At 44.6% G+C, this 20,454-nt stretch overlaps 1 protein-coding gene across 4 annotated transcripts in view; it reads left to right on the top strand.

Moving 5' to 3' along the window:
* The first annotated feature begins 921 nt into the window (after window positions 1–921).
* LOC118395819 (protein MTSS 2-like) overlaps window positions 922–20,454 on the top strand; it is a 44,985-nt gene continuing 25,452 nt past the window's right edge. For 2 of the 4 annotated variants that reach the window (XM_035789779.2, XM_052466008.1), the window contains exons 1-3: window positions 923–1,459; window positions 7,581–7,642; window positions 8,082–8,155. In XM_035789779.2, coding sequence (XP_035645672.1) covers window positions 1,391–1,459; window positions 7,581–7,642; window positions 8,082–8,155 — 205 coding nt within the window. In that variant the 5' untranslated portion in view covers window positions 923–1,390. Of the gene's footprint in view, window positions 1,460–7,580; window positions 7,643–8,081; window positions 8,156–20,454 lie in introns of all 4 variants that reach the window. The other 2 variants (XM_052466009.1, XM_035789776.2) reach the window with 2 other exon arrangements.

Consider the following 20,454-nt stretch of genomic DNA (forward strand, 5'->3'; position numbering starts at 1 on the left):
ATTAAGATGGTTTGGGATGAGTTGGACTGCAGAGTGAAGTAAAAGCAGCCAACAAGTGCTCAGCAAATGTGAGAACACCTTCAAGACTGTTGGAAAAGCATTCCAGGTGAAGCTGGTAGAGAGAATGCCAAGAGTGTGCAAAGCTGTTATCAAGGCAAAGGGTAGCTACTTTTGAAGAATCTCAAATATAACGCATATTTAGATTTGTTAAACACTTTTTTGGTTACTACATGATTCCATATGTGTTGTTTCATAGCTGTGATGTCTTCACTTCACTGTTATTCTACAATGTAGAAAATGGTATAAAATAAAGCAAAACCCTTGAATGAGTAGGTGTGTCTAAACTTTTGACTGGTACTGTATATGCACTGTGGGGGATACAGTGTGCATACATAGACATATTATTTATTCAGCCGATGATATAAGGTAGTGAAATATAAAGTTGTACTTTCCTTGAGGGAGAAGAAACAGTGAAAAAATTATTTAACCTGCAAAATTAAAAAAAATGTTTTGCTTAAACTATGTTCAATTTAATGAGCATCTTTCTGTTTTTTTTATTCCCCCCAGTAAAATTGGCATATATTAGAGTCAAAAGGCTTACAAAAAATATTTATTTATAGCCTAAATTGAAATAACATATTTGCTCAAAATAACACACTATGCATATGTGAATGTATGGTGTAGTCAGTGTTGACTCATTATTACTATGTATTATAGACTACATTGTATTGCTTGTAACAATAACTCCAGACTGATACAGTATATGATGAACAGGCTCGTGCATGCTGAATGCACATTTGAAGCTGGGGATATCCTTTCTTTTGCTCTTCAGAGTATCCTTGAATGAGAAGACCGATTCACTTTTGTTTGGATAGGGGGTGTCCCTCCCTCCACGCTTCATGTGACAAAAAAAGACCGCCCCCCTTCAATTCCCATGGATCGAATCACAGAACCCCAGCTTCAAGACATCTGTTCCTCTACAAGAGAGCGTGCCCCGCATTCAGAGCTGTGACAGACTGTCTGTCGTGGTACCCTACATTTGCCCGTGATTATCAGCCGAAAATGATAATAGACGTTGACCCGAACTCACCCTGCTCTTCTTTTCGCAGTTTATAGACCGGAGGGAATCGGAACGAAGGTTTTGCCTCCTCTCCATCTCTCGCGTCCAAGCAGAGAGAGCAACCTCCGTGCGTCAACCCGGTGCCATAGAGTAGCAGATTTATTTGTGTCTGCCCTCTAGCCGGGAGTTTCGCATCCTCCGCGTCTGGCTTGGAGGGTGAAGGACAACGAAGAGTTTATTAAAATATCTTGATACCCGATGTGTGAATATTTAGCGCATATGGACATTTATTTTCTTGCATTCAGTCATCGTTAGAAGACGACTGTCATAATGGAGTCAGTGGAAAAGGAGTGTGGAGCGTTGGGTGGATTATTCCAAGCTATCGTCAACGACATGAAGGTACCAGAGCTCGATGAAGTCGACAGTTTTTTCCGACCTATTGCATGGATATATATTCATATTCTGTACCGCCTCACTGGCTATGCGAAAGGAGAAATTGTGATAAATATTTTTCCATTATGTTACTTGCCTAGAGTGGCAGCTGCTCTGATGACGACCAACATGTCTTTGAATATAATCAAGCTATTGATAGTTTGAGTTAATATTTGTAGGTTATAGGCTACAGAATTTGTTGTGCAAAATTTGTTTTGCAATTGTTCCATTGAAAATATGAGTTAGCCTGTACTTTTCAATAATTAAACATACTTTAAAAGGAAGTCAATAACTGAATATCAGAGTAATGACTGAATAGATTAGATCAAATCAAATCACATTTTATTTGTCACATACAAATGGTTAGCAGATGTTAATGCGAGAGTAGCGAAATAACAAACAACTGTAATTGTGGATGTCTTATTGGATATATGGCAGCTCCCTAACCTAATCATAAGAAAACATGACAAACAACTGCTGTTACAGGGACATAACAAGTATGTGGCACACACTGATCACATAACCCATAACATGTTTTTAGTGTAGTGTGTGTGTGTGCCTACACATTTTCCAGTGTCTAACATCAGGCCAATAATGGAGAGGGGTTAATTGATCCAATTTGGCGACCCCTTCTCATCCAGGAAAGCAGCTCTTTGACAAAGACGTGTCAAATGAAATGGCCAGTTTGGCCACAAGGCTGTGAATCATGTTGACCATGGTCTGACTCGCAAGATTATGGTCCCAATACAGTGTCCACCAGCAAAGATTATGATGTCTTTCTTTATAATTAGATACAGGGAGGGAGGGGAGCCTATTCAGATTATGGTCACAATGCAGTGTCCACCAGCAAAGATTATGATGTCTTTCTTTATTATTAGATACAGGGAGGGAGGGAAGCCTATTCAGATTATGGTCACAATGCAGTGTCCACCAGCAAAGATTATGTCTCTCTTTATTATTAGATACAGGGAGGGAGGGAAGCCTATTCAGATTATGGTCACAATGCAGTGTCCACCAGCAAAGATTATGATGTCTTTCTTTATTATTAGATACAGGGAGGGAGGGAAGCCTATTCAGATTATGGTCACAATGCAGTGTCCACCAGCAAAGATTATGATGTCTTTCTTTATTATTAGATACAGGGAGGGAGGGGAGCCTATTCAGATTATGGTCACAATGCAGTGTCCACCAGCAAATATTATGTCTCTCTTTATTATTAGATACAGGGAGGGAGGGAAGCCTATTCAGATTATGGTCACAATGCAGTGTCCACCAGCAAAGATTATGATGTCTTTCTTTATTATTAGATACAGGGAGGGAGGGAAGCCTATTCAGATTATGGTCACAATGCAGTGTCCACCAGCAAAGATTATGATGTCTTTCTTTATTATTAGATACAGGGAGGGAGGGAAGCCTATTCAGATTATGGTCACAATGCAGTGTCCACCAGCAAATATTATGTCTCTCTTTATTATTAGATACAGGGAGGGAGGGAAGCCTATTCAGATTATGGTCACAATGCAGTGTCCACCAAAAAGTATGATGTTGTCTCTCTTTATAATTAGATACAGGGAGGGGAGGGGAGCCTATTCAGGTCAAGCAGGACAAGTTCACATAGGTCGAGCAGTGGCCTAGTTTGGTCTGTTGTACAACAGATGGAAAGTGTGAACTGGCATGGTAATATGGAGTACAATGTTAGGCCATAAATAGGACTAGGAGTTTTTCTTGACCACACGATCTGACCAGGAACAACTCTGGGCCCCAGTTATAAACCTTATATATATATATAATAAAAATATTATATATAAAATGTGTGAGTGTATACAGTGGGGAGAACAAGTATTTGATACACTGCTGATTTTGCAGGTTTTCCTACTTACAAAGCATGTAGAGGTCTGTAATTTTGATCATAGGTACACTTCAACTGTGAGAGACGGAATCTAAAACAAAAATCCAGAAAATCACATTGTATGATTTTTAAGTAATTCATTTGCATTTTATTGCATGACGTAAGTATTTGATCATCTACCAACCAGTAAGAATTCCGGCTCTCACAGACCTGTTAGTTTTTCTTTAAGAAGCCCTCCTGTTCTCCACTCATTACCTGTATTAACAGCACCTGTTTGAACTCGTTACCTGTATGAAAGACACCTGTGCACACACTCAATCAAACAGACTCCAACCTCTCCAGAATGGCCAAGACCAGACAGCTGTGTAAGGACATCAGGGATAAAATTGTAGACCTGCACAAGGCTGAGATGGGCTACAGGACAATAGGCAAGCAGCTTGGTGAGAAGGCAACAACTGTTGGCGCAATTATTAGAAAATGAAAGAAGTTCAAGATGACGGTCAATCACCCTCGGTCTGGGGCTCCATGCAAGATCTCACCTCGTGGGGTATCAATGATCATGAGGAAGGTGAGGGATCAGCCCAGAACTACACGGCAGGACCTGGTCAATGACCTGGTCAATGACCTGAAGAGAGCTGGGACCACAGTCTCAAATAAATCCATTAGTAACACACTACGCCGTCATGGATTAAAATCCTGCAGCGCACGCAAGGTCCCCCTGCTCAAGCCAGTGCATGTCCAGGCCCATCTGAAGTTTGCCAATGACCATCTGGATGTTCCAGAGGAAGAATGGGAAAAGGTCATGTGGTCTGAGACAAAAATAGAGCTTTTTGGTCTAAACTCCACTCGCCGTGTTTGGAGGAAGAAGAAGGATGAGTACAACCCCAATAACACTATCCCAACCGTGAGGCATGGAGGTGGAAACATCATTCTTTGGGGATGCTTTTCTGCAAAGGGGACAGGACGACTGCACCGTATTGAGGGGAGGATGGATGGGACCATGTATACCAAGATCTTGGCCAACAACCTCCTTCCCTCAGTAAGAGCATTGAAGATGGGTCGTGGCTGGGTCTTCCAGCATGACAACGACACAAAACACACTGCCAGGGCAACTGAGGACTGGCTCTGTAAGAAGCATCTCAAGGTCCTGGAGTGGCCTAACCTGTCTCCAGACCTGAACCCGATAGAAAATCTTTGGAGGGAGCTGAAAGTCCGTATTGCCCAGCGACAGCCCCAAAATCTGAAGGATCTGGAGAAGGTCTATATGGAGGAGTGGGCCAAAATCCCTGCTGCAGTGTGTGCAAACCTGGTCCAGAACTACAGGAAACGTATCATCTCTGTAATTGCAAACAAAGGTTTCTGTACCAAATATTAAGTTCTGCTTTTCTGATGTATCAAATACTTATGTCATGCAATAAAATGCTAATTAATTACTTAAAAATCATACAATGTGATTTTCTGGGTATTTGTTTTAGATTCCGTCTCTCACAGTTGAAGTGTACCTATGATAAAAATTACAGACCTCTACATGCTTTGTAAGTAGGAAACACTGCCGATTTTGCAGGTTATCAAATACTTGTTCTCCCCACTTTATATAGAATTATTTATGTCCTTCCTCTCTCTAGGCTTCTCTGCCTCTATAAGAGGCTCAGGCTGGGATCCAGACCTGAAATTATAAAGTCGAATTTGAACTCAATTACTTACCAGGTTAAGTAAGGTCATGTCATCAGGTACACAGTATTATGTGTGTCTATTGATAAAACGTATGTCTCTGAGTAGGTGTGCTGATCTAGGATCAGGGCCCCCCTGGTCCATTCATTATAATCTAAATGTATCCTATATCAGCACTCCTACTCTGATCCCTGATATTGATCATCTACTCACAGTGGATAACTGACCATGGCCACTCGATAGCCTACCTTCTCTTTATGGGGCGTAGTTTGCCAAGCACTGTAAGATGCTCAATGAGATAAGCACTAAATATCAGCATTTCATACAGTATTCTTTTGTCATTGTGTCTATGGGAGAAAGACAACATTTAGAGAAAGGGACCTATTGATTATCAGCTGGAATCAATGGTCCAGATACAGAAAACCTTACTCAGCAGTCAGCTCATCTGGCTCGTATTCACTAGGGCATGCAATGGAAAACATCAAGTGTATTGCAACGGATAATGTAAATGAGCGTTTCTTATTGAACAAGTCCAAGTAGTCCCTCCCTGTTTTATTCAGTTTTCTACCGTTTGGTGCCTAATGAATACTACCCTGGTGCATAGTGCTTGACTTCCTCCCGAGCCAGTCAAGGAGAGAATTAGCCGTATGGCTGAACCTGGTGTAGGCTAGGTACACACTGTCAGTGTCGCAGCCTGTTGAGAGGTAACTCTGCCAGTGTATCACTGACTCCCCTATATCCAACAGTGCAACATGACACAGACAAGCCGCTAGCACCTGATGCAGTTGTATAACAGCCTGCTCTGCTCCCTTCAGATGAATTCATTAACTGAAGAAGGAAGGATCTGCCTGGATTTTGGGAGCTGTGTTTGTGTGTGTGCATGTTTCTTCACTGCGCTGCATGGATATCTTAACCCTGTTTTCACCCTGCACCCTCAGCTGTCCTGTCTCAGCCTCCTCCTGCCATTGTCAGGAGGCGTAGGGCTGAAAAGCTCATTAGCCACCTGTTGCAGTCCAGTGAAGACAGACGGAGAATGGTGAAGCATGGGGAAAACATTTTAATAGTGAAACTTGATCACTTTGTGAGGAGTTCATTTTCTCATAGAAAGATATCTTGAAAACAGGGAATGATCACTTCTTGGATATGATGACGAGAGAAATAGAAGTTGAGTGAATGATCTGGGATGTTTCTTTTGTCTATTTTCCCCTTTCTCTGCAGTCTTTTCACTTCTCTGCAAGAGAAGCTGGTGAATATGTATATAGACAGCCTGTGTCCCTCTCTCTGGTCTCTATGAGGCTCAGGCTGGGCTCCGATCCTAAGCGTGTTTTATGTTTTGGCCAGGGGCCTGTAGGGAGGAAGGCAGGCAGCTGCTGGGGCCTGTAGGGAAGCACACTCTTAGACGGAACAGTTTTTGGTTCTAGGTAGAAGCCTTTTGAGTTCCATGTAGAACCCAATAGGGTTCTAACAAAGGGTTATCCTATGGAGACAGCTGAAGAACCCTTTTAGGTTCTAGATAGCAAATGTTTTTCTAAGAGTGCAGGCTGCTGCTGGGGCTCAGGGCTGGAGGGAGGCAGGATGCTGCTAGGGCTCAGGGCTGGAGGGAGGCTGGGTGCTGCTAGGGCTAAGGGCTGGAGGGAGGCAGGTTGTTGCTGGGGCTCAGGGCTGGAGGGAGGCAGGCTGCTGCTGGGGCTCAGGGCTGGAGGGAGGCAGGCTGCTGCTGAGGCTCAGGGCTGGAGGGAGGCAGGCTGCTGCTGGGGCTCAGGGCTGGAGGGAAGCAGGCTGCTGCTGGGGCTCAGGGCTGGAGGGAGGCTGGCTGCTGCTAGGGCTCAGGGCTGGAGGGAGGCAGGCTGCTGCTAGGGCTCAGGGCTGGAAGGAGGCAGGCTGCTGCTAGGGCTCAGGGCTGGAGGGAAGCAGGCTGCTGCTGGGGCTCAGGCCTGGAGGGAGGCAGGCTGCTGCTGGGGCTCAGGGCTGGAGGGAAGCAGGCTGCTGCTGGGACCCAGGCCTGGAATGAGGCAGGCTGCTGCTAGGGCTCAGGGCTGGAGGGAGGCAGGCTGCTGCTAGGGCTCAGGGCTGGAGGGAGGCTGGTTGCTGCTGGGGCCCAGGCCTGGAAGGAGGCTGGCTGCGTGTCCTCAGGGAAATCTGATCCAGCATGATTCCTTAAAGAGCAGGCACACTACCTGTCCTAACCATATTCCCCCTCCCTCCCACACACCCCAGCTTTGCCCTGCAGTGAGTCAACAGTGAGTCAACTGTATTTTCAGCATGGTTAGGTAAGAGAGAATATGCAAGCTTGATTGGATGATGATGCATTATGTTGTTCTGAGTCATATGAGAAGGCTGAGCACAGGTTTTCCAAAGTGCTGGTCCACTGGAACAAAACATTGTGTGTGTGTGTGTGTGTGTGTGTGTGTGTGTGTGTGTGTGTGTGTGTGTGTGTGTGTGTGTGTGTGTGTGTGTGTGTGTGTGTGTGTGTGTGTGTGTGTGTGTGTGTGTGTGTGTGTGTGTGTGTGTGTGTGTGTGTGTGTGCGCCAAAGGTTTAAACTAACATTTGATTCCTCTTTCATCCAGAGTTCATATCCAGTGTGGGAAGACTTCAGTGGCAAGGCCACTAAACTACACTCCCAACTCAGGTGAGACCTTGATTCTCCAGTATGTCTGTGACTGACTATCATGTCCTATCCATCCCACCTTCAATAGATACAAGTTGGCATTTATTGGGATGACATATGTACTGGAGGCAGCTCTGCAGGGTAGTCACTAGCTGGCACAGCCACAAAGTCATAACATCTCATTTTAAACCTAACCTTAACCCTAACCTGAGCCACACTGCTAACCTTATGCCTAAGCCTAATGTTAAATTAAGACAACTAAGCTAATTTTGTTTTCATACATATTCACAATATACTTTGCACAGCTCTGTCTTCAGGACAAGATTAATCCCAATAAATGTGAACCTGCTCAGTAGACTTGCTACTCTAACTGTCCAGTGTTGACATTCTGGTCTATTCATAGTTTCTAGTCGCTGTTGAGGTTGAATACTGACTGCTGTGTCCTCCTGTGTACTTGTAGGACTACAGTTCTGGCAATAGTGACATTTCTAGATGCCTTTCAGAAGGTGGCAGACATGGCGACCAACTCAAGAGGTAAGGAGAAAATAGCAAGATGAGTGACTAAGGGACTCTTAAACAGTAAAAAAGAAATGGTTTCCTATCTCTGGCTCTTTTCCTTTGACTGCACTAATCGGAAAACACAGGAGAAGTGAGACCAAAACCAACCTAATTGATTCCTATGTGCTTTTGCTTTCACTTGTCTTGTTCTTTCACACTGAATGAATAAAATAAGAAGAGGGAGAAGCCACTTCAGACTTTTGGGAAGTACACTGTGTCTGCTCTCTGCAGTATGTAGGCTCTTTGTTCTATGAAGTGTTCCTTCCTCCCTTGATTCCTTCCTTGATTCTATCATGACATGATTGTAGGAAGGATACATTTCAAGAGTATTTGAATAGGGCTTATATACAGAGTCCATTCTCCAACATGAAGAATCATGCTGGGTGAATCTACATGGAAACAGCCCACTAAACTGATCAAGCTGAGCTCATTGTATGTAGGGCTGGTGATGAGGATGTGTTGTGATCTGCTTGGTCACTGTATGGAGCGGCAGACAGATCCTCTGTAGAGCAATGATTAATAAAATTCTCCACCCGGTTGATCATCGAAAGCAGTATTTAGGTGAAAAATCTACACACACACACACACACACACACACACACACACACACACACACACACACACACACACACACACACACACACACACACACACACACACACACACACACACACACACACACACACACACACACACACACACACACACACACACACACACACACACACACACACACACACACACACACACACACACACACACACACACACACACACACACACACACACACACACACACACACACACACACACACACACACACACACACACACACACACACACACACACACACACACACACACACACACACACACACACACACACACACACACACACACACACACACACACACACACACACACACACACACACACACACACACACACACACACACACACACACACACACACACACACACACACACACACACACACACACACACACACACACACACACACACACACACACACACACACACACACACACACACACACACACACACACACACACACATGAATATTGATACACCAGCTAATAACCAAACATATGTCTCCATCCCTGATGAGGCTGCATCACAAAACCTAAAGTGATCTTAGGTGCTGTAACAATGGGCCGCAAGGTGTGATGAAAAAAAAAAAAAAAAAAAAAAAGGTGTGATGAGGCTGGCCAATGGCCCACAAATAAAAAGTCCCAGTATATCTGTCATCCTCACAGCAGGCGAGCTCTCAGAGGGGCTGGATCCTGGCAACATCTGGCAACCTGAACCTGTTCTCGCTAGTAATGTTCTGACTGTGCCAGGGCAACTATTCAGAGAGAGGCAGAGAGAGAGACTAATTACTTTAAACGCTTACAGATAGGAAATGATTATAATCTCTATCACTCATGTGCCAACTCACACTCCAATCCCTCTTCCAGTGACCTTAGCTGTAGGATTAGACAGACACCATGGAATCCATGGCAGCAACATCCGAATGTGGCATATACAAACAGTAAGGAGAGAGATGTTATAAAACTAAAGATTAAAGAACAATGCCAGGCAAGCTCAATCAAGCCCAGATAAAATATTTGAAACTATTTCAAATAGTATTTGAACTCAGGTCTTTCGGAAGACACACAGCATCCCACTGATGCCTGTGTCTATGTAAAGTAGACAGAGGTTTTGAATGTTTGTTTCTGGATCATTAGCAATATGTCAGTCAACCAATTCCATTCCATTTGTCCTCTGGGAGCCCTTTTGTGCTCAGCGCCAGTCAGCGGACTTCACAACTGCAGCCATTCATTTGGAAGGAGGAATGTCGATATTTATTTTAACCGGCTGGTGCTGGAGAACAAAGACCCTTGAACTCTCACTGCAGGCTGGGTAGTGGTTTGGGTCATTTCACCTCCCCCAGTTGATGGTACTACCGGGTTCTCAGGGTTCTCTACAAGTGTTTAAATTGCTGGTTCAAGTCAGGAAGATGTTATAACAGTGTTGTAGAGAGCGAGAGAGACAGAAAGAAAGAGAGTATGAGAGATAGAAAGTGTTAGTGTGTGTGTGTGTGTTTATTAGTCTGTGTGTTTGCGTGTCTGTGTGTGTGTCTGTCTAGGGGTTATTGCGCCACAGGGATCTGCTCTGTGGTATGTAGTGTTGGCCATCAGGCCTGATTACCTCTCAGCATCAGGGGATGGACCACAGCTGCTGGCACAGCTGGAGATTTCACCAAGTTCTTCTCCTCTAATCTAGCCCTGACACACTCACCCCATAACCCCTTTAACTCACGACCCATCCCACACACTTACAGTATTCTGTCACTCCATTTACTCATCCTGTCTTCTGCCTCTCATTCTGCACTCAACCAAACACCCACCTGTCACTGGTCTCACACCCACAAATTGAGAGAGGGAATGAGAGGAGAGCAAAGCAGGAGGAGATGAAGTACTGCTTGGAAATGGACACTGGGTATTATTGGGAAATAGTCTATTTATATCACCATAATCACTGACAGGAAAAATCTCCTGCATCTCTCTCTCCTTTCTTTCTCTTTCTCTGTCTCTCTCACAATGTATCTCCACCCAGCTCTCTCTCCTTTCTCTCCCTCTATCTCTCTCTGTCTTTCTCTGTCTCTCTATATATCTCCACCTATCTCTCTCCTTTCTCTCCCTCTATCTCTCTCTGTCTTTCTCTGTCTCTCTATATATCTCCACCCAGCTCTCTCCTTTCTCTCCCTCTATCTCTCTCTGTCTTTCTCTGTCTCTCTATATATCTCCACCCAGCTCTCTCCTTTCTCTCCCTCTATCTCTCTCTGTCTTTCTCTGTCTCTCTATATATCTCCACCCAGCTCTCTCCTTTCTCTCCCTCTATCTCTCTCTGTCTTTCTCTGTCTCTCTATATATCTCCACCCAGCTCTCTCTCCTTTCTCTCCCTCTATCTCTCTCTGTCTTTCTCTGTCTCTCTATATATCTCCACCCAGCTCTCTCTCCTTTCTCTCCCTCTATCTCTCTCTGTATTTCTCTGTCTCTCTATATATCTCCACCTATCTCTCTCCTTTCTATCCCTCTATCTCTGTCTTTCTCTGTCTCTCTCTCTCTATGCATCTCCACCTAACTCTCTCTCCTTTCTCTCCCTCTATCTCTCTCTGTCTTTCTCTGTCTCTGTCTCTCTATGCATCTCCACCCAACTCTCTCCTTTCTCTCCATCTATCTCTCTGTCTCTCTCTCTTTCTGCAGCTTGGTCTGGGTTCAAGTCTGGGCCGTGTGCCATGTTTTGAAACTTTATGTGCACATTTGGTCACCTACAAACAAGCAAGATTTCTGGCTCTCACAGACCTGTAACTTCTTCTTTAAGAGGCTCCTCTGTCTTCCACTCGTTACCTGTATTAATGGCACCTGTTTGAACTTGTTATCAGTATAAAAGACACCTGTCCACAACCTCAAACAGTCACACTCCAAACTCCACTATGGCCAAGACCAAAGAGCTGTCAAAGGACACCAGAAACAAAATTGTAGACCTGCACCAGGCTGGGAAGACTGAAGCTGCAATAGGTAAGCAGCTTGGTTTGAAGAAATCAACTGTGGGAGCAATTATTAGGAAATGGAAGACATACAAGACCACTGATAATCTCCCTCGATCTGGGGCTCCACGCAAGATCTCACCCCGTTTGGTAAAAACTCAACTCGTCGTGTTTGGAGGACAAAGAATGCTGAGTTGCATTCAAAGAACACCATACCTACTGTGAAGCATGGGGGTGGAAATATCATGCTTTGGGGCTGTTTTTATGTAAAGGGACCAGGACGACTGATCCGTGTAAAGGAAAGAATGAATGGGGCCATGTATCGTGAGATTTTGAGTGAAAACCTCCTTCCATCAGCAAGGGCATTGAAGATGAAACGTAGCTGGTTCTTTCAGCATGACAGTGATCCAAAACACACCACCCAGGCAACGAAGGAGTGGCTTCATAAGAAGCATTTCAAGGTCCAGGAGTGGCCTAGCCAGTCTCCAGATCTCAACCCCATAGAAAATCTTTGGAGGGAGTTGAAAGTCTGTGTTGCCCAGCAACAGCCCCAAAATATCACTGCTCTACAGGAGATCTGCATGGAGGAATGGGCCAAAATACCAGCAACAGTGTGTGAAAACCTTGTGAAGACTTACAGAAAACGTTTAACCTCTGTCATTTCCAACAAAGGGTATAATAACAAAGTATTGAGATAACCTTTTGTTATTGACCAAATACTTATTTTACACCATAATTTGCAAATAAATTCATAAACAATCCTACAATGTGATTTTCTGTATTTTTTTCTTCTCATTTTGTCTGTCATAGTTGAAGTGTACCTATGATGAAAATTACAGGCCTCTCTCATATTTTTAAGTGGGAGAACTTGCACAATTGGTGGCTGACTAAATACTTTTTTGCCCCACTGTACCTCTGTGTACAGGGGTTAGTGTGGGTAAGTAAAGTTAGCCTGGATTTTAGAGTGGGTGATTTAGACCTCCCTATTTTGATCAAGGTGAGCGGGGAATTCACATTGGGGAGAAAGTGAATTACTATAGGTCCCCAATTCTGCCATATTTGGATGAGAGAAGGTGAGTTCTCCATATATGGGTGAGTGAGGGAGAATGGGGAAGTTAGTACAGACAGTGAAAGAGGGTGGATGGGTTGGAATTTCCAAAGCTCTCTGGAGGGAGGGAGGGGCGTACAGTTAATCCTCTTATAGCTCCAACACACATAACAGAGTGGGTTTCCTCTCTTCAGATTAACAGAAGCAGATCCCATAGCTTTAACATACACACTACAGTCTGCTGATCACTGTCATGGGAGGTCTGTGTTCATATACACAGTACTGAAGCTAAGTGTACTTGTATGCTAGATCTAAACACACACACTCACAGATACTCTTTTCAGATGAATTCACATACAAAATTGTCTAGTCAATCAATATACGCAGATCAGCATATGCTCTCTCCCTCCCTTTTCTCTCTCTCTCGTTCTCTCTGTCTCTCCTAGTAGATCAGTGTGTCAGTGAGGCAGTAATCCTGCTTGGCCGCTGTGCTTCTCTGGGTTGGCAGATGGCACTGATATCCTTGCCCGGCATCTGGACAACCTGAAGATTACTGTCAGCTTTACCATCATAGCAGTGGAGCTATTGTTTAAAAAAACAGTGGGCCCTTGTGATATGGGGATATGAGTCTAGTTTTAATGGGGAGATGTGGATGTAGGAGTGTGTACTAGCCTGGTTCCAGATCTTTTCATGCTGTCTTGTCAACTCCTATGGTCATTGTTGGCCAGAAAGCACAAACAGATCTGGGACCAGGCTAGGAATGTATTGTATATAGCCAAGACACAATCTGTGTTGTGTATAGGCTATGTTATATGATGTATGTGTAGACTGGAATATGAATGGGACCGGATTATTTAGATGTGGACATTGTGTGCAGGGTATTTGTTGTTGAATACATGGTTATTGCGTGATGCTCTTCACCATGGCAGGCTATTCCTACTGATTGTATTGTATTGCTCTTGAGTCTTGAATGAACACCAACGTTACAGCGGTCTGTCCGTCCGTCTGTGTCCGCCTACCGGTCTGTCATGGCTGTGGTGGCTCTGAGTTCCCATGTGCTTTCAGAAGCATTAACCTCAAGGCCTGTGCTAACCCTCGGTAGCCTCCTAAACCCGGAAATGAACCATTCCAATTATTATTATTACTACAGAGAACGGGAGGAATGGAGGGAAGGGGAGAATAATACTATAGAAGGAGAAGAAAAAAAGTCTCTCTTGGCTCTGTGTAAGGAACACTCTGCAGGCGAATACCGAGCAAAGAAGACAAACATGAGAGTTGAGGAGAACACTGTGTTCAGCTTTATCCTGTAAGGACCGGGTGGAGGGGAGCAAGGGATAGCAGGAGAGGGAAAACAAATGGGATAGAAAGAGGGACTGAGAAAAGAATGCAAACTAAGGCAATGAGGGAAGAGAGTGAGTGAAGGAATAAAGATACGGCTTGGATCATGGAGTTAAGAGTGTGTTTCTCAACCGGTTTAGCAGGACTCTTTGGAGATCCCATTGGGATCCCTTAAAGGGATACTTTGGGATTTTGACAAGAACCATTTATCTACTTCCCCTGAGGCAGATGGACTTGTGGATACCATTTCTATGTCTCTGCGTCCAGTGTGAAGGAAGTTAGAGGTAGTTTTGCAAACTAGCGTTAACGCAATGTTTGGAAAATCTATGGTAACAGCTGGCATGCTTCCTGTTGCCATCAGATGAGGCTGGTGGGAGGAGCTATAGGAGGACAGGAATGGCTGGAATGGAATTAATGGAACGGAGTCGGGCATGGTTTCCATATGTTTGATACCACTTATTTAATTTCAGGCATTACAATGAGCCTGTCCTCCTATAGCTCCTCCCACCAGCCTCCACTGGTTACCATAGACTGCCAGTCTTTGCGCTAACGCTAGTTAGCAATTGCGCTTAAGCTTGTTAGCATCTTCCTTCAAACTGCATGCTGAGATATAAAAATGGCAGATAAAGGGCTTCATTGCCAAATTCCCAAATAATCCTTTTAAGAGGTGGAGGCAGACATATCTTCATGGGTTATATCTACAGTATTACCCAATCTGCTCACAGTGAAATGGACCTTGAAAACAAGACAATGGAGGAAGAGCACATGGATGGAGCAGGTACTGGAAGGCTACTTGTCGTTCAAGACTAGAGTGAGGAACCTTTTAATGGTCAACTAGAACGATACGTAAGACAGACATCAGTTTCTCAAAAACATTATGGAAAACAATGAGAGTCTGTAATATTATACACACTGGTGGATCGCATCTGATTGTGATCCAGTGACTGTAGACTGTGGTGAGTCCCTCCAGCATCACTCCTTTAGGTCAGGGTGTCCCTGACGATCAGCTCTATGGCAACGCTCCGTGCTCTGGAAAAACAGTCTGGGGATTAGGCCTATACATCTCCTCTGTCTCCCTCTCTCTCTCGTCACTTTTTCACTCTTATTTTCTTTCTTTATTTTTCTTTCCTTCTCTCTCTCTTTCTATCTTCCTCTGTCTCGTAAAACGTGGTGTTTTTCTCCTGCGTAGCTCCTGATGAAAAGCACATCTGGAGAAAAGAGAGACAGACACAGACATGATTATTTTTAGCAACACTTATGTCCCAAGGCAGGAAGCTCCTTCAGCAGTAAATATCTCTACCTCCTCCTCTTCCTCCTCCTGTCCATCATCCTAATACAGTCCAGAGGGTGTTATTGACTGCATAGTCCACACCACACTGGAGGTTGTGGAATCTGTTGGTTGTGAAACTGTATAGTCTGTTAATAACTTATGGGCCATAACCTGGGCCATAAGGTGGCCTGAGTCTCACAAAGACAGACAGGCTAGCAGGCAGACAGACAGATAGATAGACGCACGTGCACACACACACATACATTGAAAAACCTGGCATCCATGGCTGCACCTGCAGTGGACCAGTTCCGTTGTCCCCTTATCCCATCACTCGTCAGCCCATCCTCAGTCTATTGCCTCTTTTATCTTCTCCTCCTCCCCATCTTCTTTCATATATTCAATGGCCTCCGCTGTGTCTCTGCCAGCTTGCTCTCTGAACCTCTTAAAAAAGGGGTGAGAGTGGGTAAAGGGAAGAGCTTGTGTTCAAATCAGTCTGATTATCGTCAGCGGTCACTGCTTGGCAAAGGTGCCAACGTGAGGTGTAACAACGTAATCCTTTGGAGTTTGTGCTGGAAGAAACTTATCTTTTGTACTAGGATATTTCCATAGCTAACTAGCTGGATAAGATTCCTATTTCTTATATGTATTTATTTATTTATTTTCATCTTTATTTAACCATATAGGCCAGCAATTTACAACTGCGACCTGGCCAAGATAAAGCAAAGCAGTGTGACACAAACAACAACACAGAGTTACACATAAACAAAGGTACAGTCAATAACACAATATAAAAAAAATCTATGTACAGTGTGTGCAAATGTAGAAGAGTAGGGAGGTAGGTAATAAACAGGCCATAGAGGCAAAATAATTACAGTTTAGCATTAACACTGGAGTGATGGATGTGCAAGTGATGATGTGCAAGTAGAGATACTGGGGTGCAAAAGAGTAAGAGGGTCAGTAATAATATGGGGGTGAGGTATTATTTAAAGATTGGCTGTGTACAGGTACAGTGATTGGTAAGCTGCTCTAACAGCTGATGCTTAAAGTTAGAAAGGGAGATATAAGACTCCAGCTTCAGTGATTTGGTGGGTCAGAGAATCACTAGCAGCAAGAGCGACATCATTGATATATACAGAGAAAAGAGTCGGCCCGAGAATTGAACCCTGTGGCACCTCCATAGAGACTGCCAGAGATCCGGACAACAGGCCCTCCGATTTGACACACTGAGTTCTATCTGAGAAGTAGTTGCTGAACCAGGCGAGGCAGTCATTTGAGAAGCCAAGGCTATTGAGTCTGCCTATAAGAGTGTGGTGATTGACAGAGTTGAAAACTTGGCCAGGTAGATGAAGACGGCTGCACAGTACTGTCTTTTATCAATGGCGGTTATAATATCGTTTAGGACCTTGAGCGTGGCTGAGGTGCACCCATGACCTGCTCGGGAACCAGATTGCATAGTGGAGAAGGTACGGTGGGATTCTAAAAGGTTGGGGATCTGTTTGTTAACTTGACTTTCAAAGATTTTAGAAAGGCAGGGCAGGATGGCTATAGGTCTATAACAGCTCGGGTCTAGAGTGTCTCCCCCTTTCAAGAGGGGAATGACCGCGGTAGCGTTCCAGTCTTTGGGGATCTCAGGCGATACGAAAGAGAGATTGAACAGGTTAGTAATAGGGGTTGCAACAATTTCGGCAGGTAATTTTAGAAAGAGATGGTCCAGATTGTCTAGCCCAGATCATTTGTAGGGCTGCAGATTTTTTTAGCTCTTTCAGAACATGAGCTGTCTGGATTTGGGTGAAAGAGAAGCAGGGGGCTTGGGCAAGTTGCAACAGGGGGTGCTGAGATGTTGGCCGGGGTAGGGGTAGCTAGGTGTAAAGCATGGCCAGCCTTAGAAAAAGGTTTATTGAAATCGGTGGTGACAATGTTTCCTATCCTCAGTGCAGTGGGCAGCTGGGAGGTTGGTGCTCTTATTCTCCATGGACTTTACAGTGTCCCCAAACCGTTTGGAATTAGTGCAACAGCATGCACATTTCTGTTTGAAAAAACTAGCCTTAGCTTTCCTAACTGACTGATTATATTGGTTCCCGACTTCCCTGAAAAGTTGCATATCGCGGGGGCTATTTGATGCCAATGCAGAACGCCACAGGATGTTTTTGTGCTGGTCAAGGGCAGTCACGTCTGGGGTGAACCAAGGGCTATATCTGTTCTTAGTTCTACATTTTTTTAACGGGGCATGCTTATTTAAGATGGAGAGGAAAGCACTTTTAAAGAGCATCCAGGCATCCTCTACCGACGGGATGAGGACAATATCCTTCCAGGATACCTGGGCCAGGTTGATTAGATAGGCCTGCTTGCTGAAGTGTTTTAGGGAGCGTTTGACAGTGATGAGGAGTGGTCGTTTGACGACGGACCCATTACGCAAGCAGGCAATGATCACTGAGATCCTGGTTGAAGACAGCAGAGGTGTATTTAAAGGGCAAGTTGGTCAGGATGATATCTAAGAGGGTGCCCATGGTTACGGATTTAGGGTTGTACCTAGTAGGTTCCTTGATAATTTGTGTGAGATTGAGGGCATCTAGCTTAGATTGTAGGATGGCCGGGGTGTTAAGCATGTCCCAGTTTAGGTCACCTAATAGTACGAGCTCTGAAGATAGATGGGGGGTAATCAATTCAGATAAGGTGTCCAGGGCACAGCTTGGGGCTGAAGGTGGTCTGTAACAAGCGGCAACGGTGAGAGACTTGTTTCTGCAAAGGTGAATTTTTAAAAGTAGAAGCTCGACTTGTTTGGACACAGACATGGATAGTATGAAAGAACTTTGCAGGCTAACTCCGCCCCCTTTGGCAGTTCTATCTTGTCGGAAAATGTTATACTTAGGGATGAAAATTTACGGATTTTTGGTGGCCTTACTAAGCCAGGATTCAGGCACGGCTAGGACATCCGGGTTGGCAGAGTGTGCTAAAGCAGTGAATAAAATAAACTTAGGGAGGAGGCGTCTAATGTTAAAATGCATGAAACCAAGGCTTTTATGGTTACAGAAGTCAACAAATGAGAGTTCCTGGGGAATGGAAGTGGAGCTAGGCGCTGCAGGGCCTGGGTTAACCTCTACATCACCTGAGGAACAGAGGAGGAATAGGATAAGGGTACAGCTAAAGGCTATAAGAACTGGTTGTCTTGTGCGTTCGGAACAGAGAGTAAAAGGAGCAGGTTTCTGGGCACAGATGAATAGATTTAAGGCATAATGTACAGACAAGGGTATGGTAGGATGTGAATACAGTAGAGATAAACCTAGGCATTGAGTGATGATGAGAGAGGTTTTGTCTCTAGAGACACCATTTAAACCAGGTGAGGTCACCACATGTGTGGGAGGTAGAACTAAGTCCTATTGACCAGGATGGGGGCTCTACAGTGAAATAAGACAGACAGTCACTAACCAGAACAGCAATGGACAAGGCATAATGACATTAGGGAGAGGCATGCACAGCTGAGTGATCATAGGGTCCAGTGAGTAGCTAGGCGAGCTGGAGACATGGCGATTCAGACAGCTAGCGGGCCGGGGCTAGCCGGGGCTAGCAGAAGGGCCTTAGGGGGATGTCCCGATTGAAGAGACAGTTACATCGGCAGACAAGTTGAGATGGATCGGGGGGGCTCCGTGTAGGCAGTAAAAGGGTCCAGGCCAATTGGCAAAATAGGTATTGTAGCCTAAGAAATCGGCTGAGGGTCCTCTTCAGCTTGCTGGGAGGTGAGCCTAGCTCGGGGCTAGCTCCAGGCTCACTGGTGCTTGCCTTCGGGCCAGAGACGTTAGCCAGGAGTAGCCACTTGGAAAGCAGCTAGCTATCTGCGATGATCCGGTGTAAAGGTTCAGAGCTTGCCGTAGGAATCCAGAGATGTGGTAGAAAGAAAAAAAACTGTTTGATATGCCCTAGACAGGTAGCAGGCCGCGGCTAGCAGATGGGCCTTCAGGGGACGTCGTGACGGAGGAGCCTGTTGAAACCCCCTCGGGCGGATTACGTCGGCAGACCAGTCGTGATGGATCTGCGGGGCTCCGTGTCGGCAGTTAACTTCTTGCGCTGAGCCATGCTGGATCCGGTAGCGTAATCATAGCCTCTAGCTCAATACCATAACGCAACGTTAACTATTCATGAAAATCGCAAATGAAATGAAATTAATATGCTAACTCTCAAGCTTAGCCTTTTGTTAACAACACTGTCATCTCAGATTTTCAAAAATATGCTTCTCAAGCATAGCAAACTAGCATTTGTGTAACAGTACTGATAACTAGCGTAGCATTTAGCATTAGCATCAGCAGGAAACATTTTCACAAAAATCAGCAAAAACATTAAAATAAATATTTTACCTTTGAAGAAGTTCAGATGTTTTCAATGAGGAGACTCTCAGTTAGATAGCAAATATTTTTTGTGCAGGAGAAATCGGTCCGTTTGGTGCGTCACGTTTGGCTACCAAACAAAAACGAAAATTCAGTTATCCAAACGCCAAACTTTTTGCCAAATTAACTCCATAATATTGACTGAAACATGGCAAACGTTGTTTAGAACCAAACCTCAAGGTGTTTTTCACAAATCTCTTCAATGATGCACATTTCCAGGAACGATACTTCGCTGTCTGTATCGCATGGTAAAATTTTTGCCGCTGAGAGTTACGCACCAACGTAGACAAAGGACACCGAACGGGCCCCTGGCAAATGTAGTCTCTTATGGCCAATCTTCCAATGATATGCCTACAAATACGTCACAATGCTGCAGACATCTTGGAGGAACGGCAGAGCGCATAAGCTCGTTCACAGCATATTCACAGCCATATAAGGAGACAATGGGAAACAGAGCCTCAAAAATCCAGCTCATTTCCTGTTTGAAGTTGTATCTTGGTTTCGCCTGTAAGATCAGTTCTGGGCACCCAAAGATAATATCTTTGCAGCTTTGAAAACGTCAGAGTGTTTTCTTTCCAAAACGGGCAATTATATGTATAGTCGAGCATCTTTTTGTGACAAAATATTGCGCTTAAAACGGGCACGTTTTTTAATCCAATAATGAAATAGCGCCCCCCTAGCTTCAACTGG

The sequence above is a fragment of the Oncorhynchus keta genome, chromosome 17, assembly GCF_023373465.1.
Source record: "Oncorhynchus keta strain PuntledgeMale-10-30-2019 chromosome 17, Oket_V2, whole genome shotgun sequence".
In the NCBI taxonomy this organism is placed as follows: domain Eukaryota; kingdom Metazoa; phylum Chordata; class Actinopteri; order Salmoniformes; family Salmonidae; genus Oncorhynchus; species Oncorhynchus keta.